Source organism: Argiope bruennichi, chromosome 3 (assembly GCF_947563725.1).
Source record: "Argiope bruennichi chromosome 3, qqArgBrue1.1, whole genome shotgun sequence".
NCBI lineage: Eukaryota > Metazoa > Arthropoda > Arachnida > Araneae > Araneidae > Argiope > Argiope bruennichi.
In genome coordinates this window covers 140,788,571-140,796,180 of record NC_079153.1, presented here as the reverse complement: position 1 = coordinate 140,796,180, position 7,610 = coordinate 140,788,571, and the positions used below count along the sequence as shown (strand labels likewise).

Here is a 7,610-nt window from a genome sequence, read left to right as displayed (position 1 = left end):
AGTTTGAGTCTGATAGTAGCCATATAAGTATTTAAGCTATACTTCTAAGGAAACGAAAAGGAGAATTCCTTTAATGAAGCTAGAATTGCTGTTTTGTTTTCTGCTTTAACAGATCCTTTACCTTTTAACTTAATATAAGCCAGTATTTTGATTTGTGTTATTTTATTTGTATACCATTCATTTTTATGCAGAATTCTTTATTTTGTTGAATTGGAATAATGGCATTCATAGCTAAAGCTAGGAAGTGTGATCTTCAGGAATTAGCTAGTGAGTTAGGTGAAGAGATTGATGGGAATCTCACGATTGCTAATCTTAGAAAATTGATTTTAAATTCTAACGAATACGAGGAAGAGTTTGTAAAGGGTGTTTTAGAGGGTATTGTGGAGAGGAGACAAGAAAAAGAAAATTTGGAAAGACGGGAAAAAGAGAGGCAATTTGAGTTAGAGAAAATTAAGTTGCAAACTTCGATTGAAACTCAATCCCTAATGTCAGAGAATAATGAAATGAACACCAAACATAATTCTTCAGAGTTACAAAAGATACTTCAGAAATTTGATTCCAAAAATGATGATATAAGTCTTTACTTAGTCATATTTGAGCGCCAAGCTAAACGATTAAGGATTGATAAAACAGATTGGGTCACCCAATTAATGCCACTTCTTCCATCAGAGGTTGTTCAAATAATAGCAAGGGAACCTGAAGAGGAATCTAACGTTTACGAGTACGTAAAGGAATTACTCTTACGACGATTTAAATTGAGTGCAGAAACCTTTCGATTGCGGTTTGTGCAACATCAAAAGAGAATGGAAAGTTCATGGAGGGATCTGGCCTTTGAGTTGAGAAGCTTCTTGGAGGAGTGGTTGGATGGTGTTAACGTAACGGATTTCGACTCGTTGAAGGATCTGATGGTTGTAGATCAGATGAAAAGAAGAGTTGGAAATGAAGTTCGGGAACATTTTGTTGACACATGGACAAAAATCTCGTCTTCATCTAAGTTAGCCGATCTCCTCGATGATTATGACGGTGTAAGGAGAAGCTCAAAAACTGGACATATTCCTAGTAATGGCAGGACACGAGTAAACGGGAATTTTGAAAAGAGAAATCCTATTGTCCATGACAAAAATGCAATGAACACTGATTATAAAAGACCGAGTAGTCCTCGGAATTGGAAGCAAGAACGCTCCGATCGGCGTCAATGTTTCGAGTGCGGATCATCGCAACATTTAAGAGCCCAGTGCCCAAATCTAGCTAAGATGAAGAATTTCTCAAGGATTAACCGCGTGACAAGACGTTTGGTAGAAACGACAAGCGAGAAAAGTGGACCACAGAGACTTCCAGAGAATGTTGCTGAAAATCAGACTGATGAAGGTACGATTCTCACAACACAGTTAAAGGCACCAGAAAAAGAAATAACACGCATTAGCCCTTTACAGAAAATACCAGTGAAAATTGAAGACAATACATTTGAAGGTATCGTGGATACAGGTGCTGAAATCACCGTCATCAGACAGGATATAATTGATTCTTGCTCTAAACAAGGAGAGGGCAGCATAAAAATTATATCAGCCTTTGGGGAAGAAGAACTTGCCCCATTAGTTACTATCAATGTAAAAATTAATGATGGGAAGCATGGCAATGTTCCTGTTACTTGTGCAGCATCGAAGAAACTAATAAGCGACATGCTGATCTCCTCGACTACATACGAAGCATTATGTAAGAAAATAGAGGCACATACCTTATTACCCGTGATAAAGAATGTAGATTCGGAGCAACCTGTCCATGAAGAGCCAAATCAAGAAGATAATGAAGAAAGTCCATTGGAGGAGAAAATTTGTTTCTCGAAGTTACAAAAAGAAGATAACTCTCTGAAGACGGCATGGGCATTTGGCAGTTCCCAACAGAATGGTTATTCAGTTGAAGATGGCATCTTATCGCACTCTGAATGGGTATGTGGAGAAAAGGTGCAACAGGTAGTGTTGCCAGAATGTAAACGGAAGTGTGTGCTTAAGGCAGCACACGAGTTACCATTGGCAGGTCATCTGGGAGAGAGAAAGACGAAGGAAAGAATAAAGTACTCATTCTACTGGCCAGGAATAAAGAAAGATGTCAAAGAATTTTGTCAGTCTTGCAAACAGTGCCAAGTTAGGAGGGCAATTACATACAGAGATAGGATCCCAATACAGCCTATCGTCAGACCAGAAAATCCTTTTGAAGTTTGGAGCATTGATTGCATAGGTCCACTGGAGCCTCCGTCCAGGAGAGGACACAAATTCATCATTTGCGCTATTGACCTGTGTACACGTTGGGCAGAAGCTATCCCAGTAAGAAATATTACTGCGAAAACTACGTGTGACGTGCTCATGAAAATTTTTACAGCTACAGGATTTCCTGAAGTCGTTTGCACTGACCAAGGTACTAACTTTACATCGACTTTAACTAAAGAATTCCTGAAAGTGATCGGCACCGCACCAAGATTTGCTACTCCCGGGCATCCAGAAAGTATGGGTGCAGTTGAGCGATGGAATAAAACCTTAAAGGAAATGCTCAGCAAGAATATCCAGGAAAATGGAAAAGATTGGGACATACATCTGCCATATCTGTTATTCGCGTATAGGGAAGTACCACACAGTACAACAGGACTGTCACCATTTCAAATGGTCTATGGAAGATTACCCAGAGGGCCCTTGTCTCTGATGAAAGATTTCTGGACAGGAAAAAGAAGAATCCCCGTAGGTGTTTCCAGATCCATTGAGAGTTATTTAGAAAATTTGCAGGAAAATTTAGGAAAGGCTCATGGCATTGCCATGGAGAATGCCGAAAAAACCCAGGCAGAATATGCAAGAAGATATAACTTGCGAGCTCGTGAGAAGACCTTTCAAGTAGGAGAAAAGGTTCTGATTTTGGATTCAGCTTCTTCTCATAAGCTGTTAAAGAAATGGATCGGGCCAGTGAGTATTGTTGCTTTTACAAGACCCCATTCAGTACTCGTCAAGATGGAAGATGGTACGAATAAAGAGATTCATGTCAATAAAATTCGACCATACATAGCACGACTTGAGCAAGTCGGAGTGATATATGACCAAGACAATGAATTTGGAGAAATATTTCCTGCCCCAACCAATTGCAATCAGAAAAGCAAAATCAGTCGTGATATAAGAACGCAAATTTATAATCAAGGAAAGGAGTTATCATTACAACAAAAAGCTGAGCTGATTGATATCTTATCTAAGTACACAGACAGTTTCAGTAAGTTTCCAGGGAAAGCCAAGGTGCCAGGACATAACATTAAGGTAACCGATGACTGTGTCCCCAAGCGACTAGCTCCATATCGTGTCCCAATTGTTTTGCAAGGGGAAGTTGAACGCCAAGTTCAAGAACTTTTAGAAGCAGGACTCATTGAACATAGCGAGAGTGACTGGGCACATCCCGTAGTGTGCGTTGCTAAGAAAAACGGTAGTATCAGACTGTGCGTAGACTACCGTCAGCTGAATAAATATACGATTGCAGACGCATATCCAATGAAACTGGTTACTGAACTATTGTATGAAATTGGAAAAGCTAGTTTTATATCAATATTAGATCTCACCAAAGGATATTGGCAAATTCCCATGAAGCCTGAAGCGAAGCACTATACCGCTTTTATCACTCATTCTGGGCTGTACCAATGGAATGTGATGCCCTTCGGTATGAAAAATGCAGGAAGCACATTCCAAAGAAGCATGGACAAGATCCTCTCAAAGCATCGAGAGTATTGTCGTGCATATATTGATGATGTCGCCATTTTCTCCAAAAGCTGGGAAGAACATAAAAAGCACATTATGGAAGTATTTTGTACGCTTCAAGAGTCCAACCTTACCATAAATCTAGAGAAGTGTGAGTTTGGCAAAAAGGAAGTGAAGTTTCTTGGCCATATCGTCGGATCAGGAAGGCACTCCCCAGATCCCGAGAAAATTGACGCCATAAAGAAGTTATTGAGACCTACAAATAAGAAAGAAGTACGTAGTTTGCTGGGACTTGCAAATTATTACAGGGACTATATCCCAAACTTTTCTTCATTAGTATTACCACTAACAAATCTCACCAAGAAAAATGTACCTAACAAAATTCCATGGGCCAAAGAACAAGAGCAAGCATTCCAAATCTTAAAAGAAGAATTAGTCAAGATGCCTTCATTATACACCCCACAACTGGATAAACCATTCCAGTTATACACGGATGCCTCAGCAACAGCCGTTGGAGCCTGCTTAGCTCAGATAGGTGATGATGGGAAGGAAAAACCCATTGCATTTTTCAGCAAGAAATTGACTGCAACTCAAACACGGTGGGCTACTATCGAGAGAGAAGCCTACGCCGTACTAGAGGCCTTGAAGAAATACGACACATGGATATTTGGTGCTCGTGTTCAAGTTATCTCTGACCACAACCCTTTGACGTATCTCACTCAACAAACGCCTCACAGCGCAAAACTTACACGATGGTCGTTAGCCTTACAGAGATACGATGTGACAATATCATATCGAAAGGGGAGTAAACATTGCAATGCAGACTCTCTATCTAGGTTGCCATTGCAGCAGTAAGAAAGAAAGGCTTTCCAGAAATGTACAAAAACATTTGTGCATCTGCTTTGTTACTTTTATCACCAATTTTGTGCATATTTGATTTTTTTATATATATATTTGTTTGTCTTTACGTTTTGAATTTGTGTATGTGTTATTTCTTTTCTTTGGGAATTGCATATCAGTTGCTCTCCCACCTCTTTCCTGCTCCTTTCCTAGTTGTAGCGACAAATACTGCTTGGAACTATGTTTCATTTCAGGATCAACCTTTTACCGTGAGAGATGATCAGTGATAAACAACCCGTCCAGTTCTCAAGACGCAGCATTGTCTCTAAGGTGACAATGTGCTTCTCCAAGGGGGGGCGTGTAAGACCCGCTCCGAACGACGAAGGTTGCAAGACCAGTCAGGAGGGGAAAGGTCACATGGTATCCGAGGGGGTGAAAACCAGGAGAGACGAACAGGAAGTGTACTAAACAGATAACGACGAGGGACGACGAGCGAAGGTGGCGTGGTTCGCCATGAACGAGATGCTTGATTCACTTTTATGTTTTACATTTTTAAACCGTTACTGTAAATATGTAAATAATATAATAACCTAGAATATGATGGGTTCCTGTATTTATTTCTATTCAATCAACATGATTGAACCGGGCGATTATTAAGATTGAACTGGATTTAAAATAATCACTCAGGCCTAGACGTTAAGTAGGCGCCAGCCGTTGTTGGAACAGCCACAAGAAATACACGTAGGATGTGTAAGGAAATCTTACTGATGCTAAATGAGTGTACCGAATTTTAGCCATCTATCTCTTCTCATTGTTCAGTTGTCATGCTAACTTATATTCGAACAACCGAACAGACAGACTTTATCTAAATGGAGTTTGCACTCAATTCGATAGAAATCTACAGATTGGAACAAAGACCTTATACCAAATGTCATCCTTCAAGCTCAAAGTGTTTTTGAGTTACCTTTGTCACAGACAGACAGGCGGAAGGGACATGCTCCAAAAACATGTTTTTCAAATTCAGAGAAATCTAAATTATTGAGATTCCCCAAAATCTGAAGTTCGAATGAATGATGAATACAATTTTTTACTACATATTTCGTGTAGGAGAAAATAAAAATGGTATAAATGAAGTAAAGAGTTAAGTTTCGTGTAGTTCGAATCAGTAAATAGGCTTCTAAAATTTTTCGATCTTGAAGGACACTGAAATAATATTTATGCAGTAGTTCGGCCTATGAGTAAGGCATAGAGAAAATTCTTTTACATATTATTTGCTTATTATTTTAAATAAAAAAGAAAATTCTCACTTCTGAGACCAAAACTGACCGAGTTAGGAAGTCTTGAAACTCATTGTTAACTTGTACATAAAGAAAAAGACAATTGAGTCAAAAATGCAACGTAATAATTTAAAAAATTACTTTTTTATTGTTAGAACTGCAGTGATAAATAAAAACGATTATACACACAAAATTCTACTTCTATCCATTTTTAAATTGTTCAAAACTTTCTAATCGAGTGATTGTTTTTTTACTTGATGAAGGACAAATAAAATAAAACGAGTGGCTTTTGTATTCAATTGATTGGACTTTATTATTGCATTGCATCTTCTGAATAGCTCGTTTCTTCCTTTGGCGTCCCAAATTCCAAATACTCCCAAATCATCACAGCTTGAAGAGTGTTATTTGAAACCAATTTTTGCACGCGCTTCCTGACTCAGAATCATATTGCAAAATTCAATTTCAATTTTTCTGATTTTCGAGAGCTTGTTTTATTGTTAATCACGCCAATTTTGTCTGAGGTCTTTTAGGTCGTTTGTCTGAGTGCAAGAGTCACAGAGGTTCGTTTCAATGCATAGCAAGCTTACAAAGTATTATGAAGTGTTACTTTTTTAGAGGATTCCTCTTCATTCTTTCCTAACGGCGTCAAATGGCATGACATAAATGGCCCATCTGACATACAACCTCACACAGCAAACATTACCCTCTTATCTTTATACAAAATATGCATTTGTATTCAGCACTGAAATGATTCGGCAAATTTTATCGCTAGCAATATATTAGGTGGATTAAAATACATTTATATATTTTTTTAAAAAAAGCACAACCTTTATCTTTCACATTACTAAATGTATTAATATATTTAATATATTAAGGAGATTTATTCAAAAATTCCATAACGAAACGGAATGAAAAAAAAGTAAGATTTTATTGAAATATATGAAAAAATCAAGAGTCAACATTCCTTATGTTTAAATATTGAAAGAGAAAACATGTAATTAAATATTTGTGTTAAAATGAAAGGTTTGAATTTCGTTTTCCACAACGAAAAATGCTTTTATAAATTATGCATAAAAGTGTGTTTTTAAAATGGGTTAAAATTCAAGGGAAAAAAAGAACTGCTAACTGCAGGGTGTAACAAGCACTGCAGCTGGCACATGTTATTTGATTCCGAATCTATGACCACAACTAACGTCACACTCAATCTGAGTAAAAAACATTATACTATCAGAAAACTGCGTTTCATACAATGGGCTTACATACAGATTCGAATGCAAATATTGTTACCACTAAAACCTTTTTTCCTATATATATATATATATATAAAAAAAAAAAGATTAATCTATTTGGAATGGTTTTTTGGTGTTTTTTCCCTTAATGACATTCCGGCACAACCGCTTTATGTCACATTTTTCCCGATAAACGCGATCATATGAAGCAATGCCCTTCTTCCATATAAGCGTGTCACCTTATAGTTAAAGTCATCCACTTATTTTCACACTGCATTGCGTCATTTCATCAAATATCCATCCAGAGATATTTTTTCGGTCATTTACATACAATCTGTCGGTTCTATAAGTATTCTTTGTGCACGCTTTTACTGATTTTATTCAGTTTTATAATGAATAAATCTCATCAAGCCGCTAAAAATTTCAGAAATATCGCTTTTGTTTACATTTACACACATTTTTCTTCCAATTTCACCATGAATATAGCCTTGCATCCGAATAATGCTTTCTCACATCAACTTTTACTTCAGTGAATTTTTGAA

At 37.4% G+C, this 7,610-nt stretch overlaps 1 protein-coding gene across 1 annotated transcript; it reads left to right on the top strand.

The window, feature by feature from the left end:
- The first annotated feature begins 218 nt into the window (after positions 1-218).
- On the top strand, positions 219-4,577 carry LOC129963003 (uncharacterized). Its single transcript, XM_056077006.1, has one exon. The coding sequence runs from the start codon at positions 219-221 to the stop codon at positions 4,575-4,577; it is 4,359 nt and encodes a 1,452-aa protein (XP_055932981.1).
- The last annotated feature ends 3,033 nt before the right edge of the window (positions 4,578-7,610 follow it).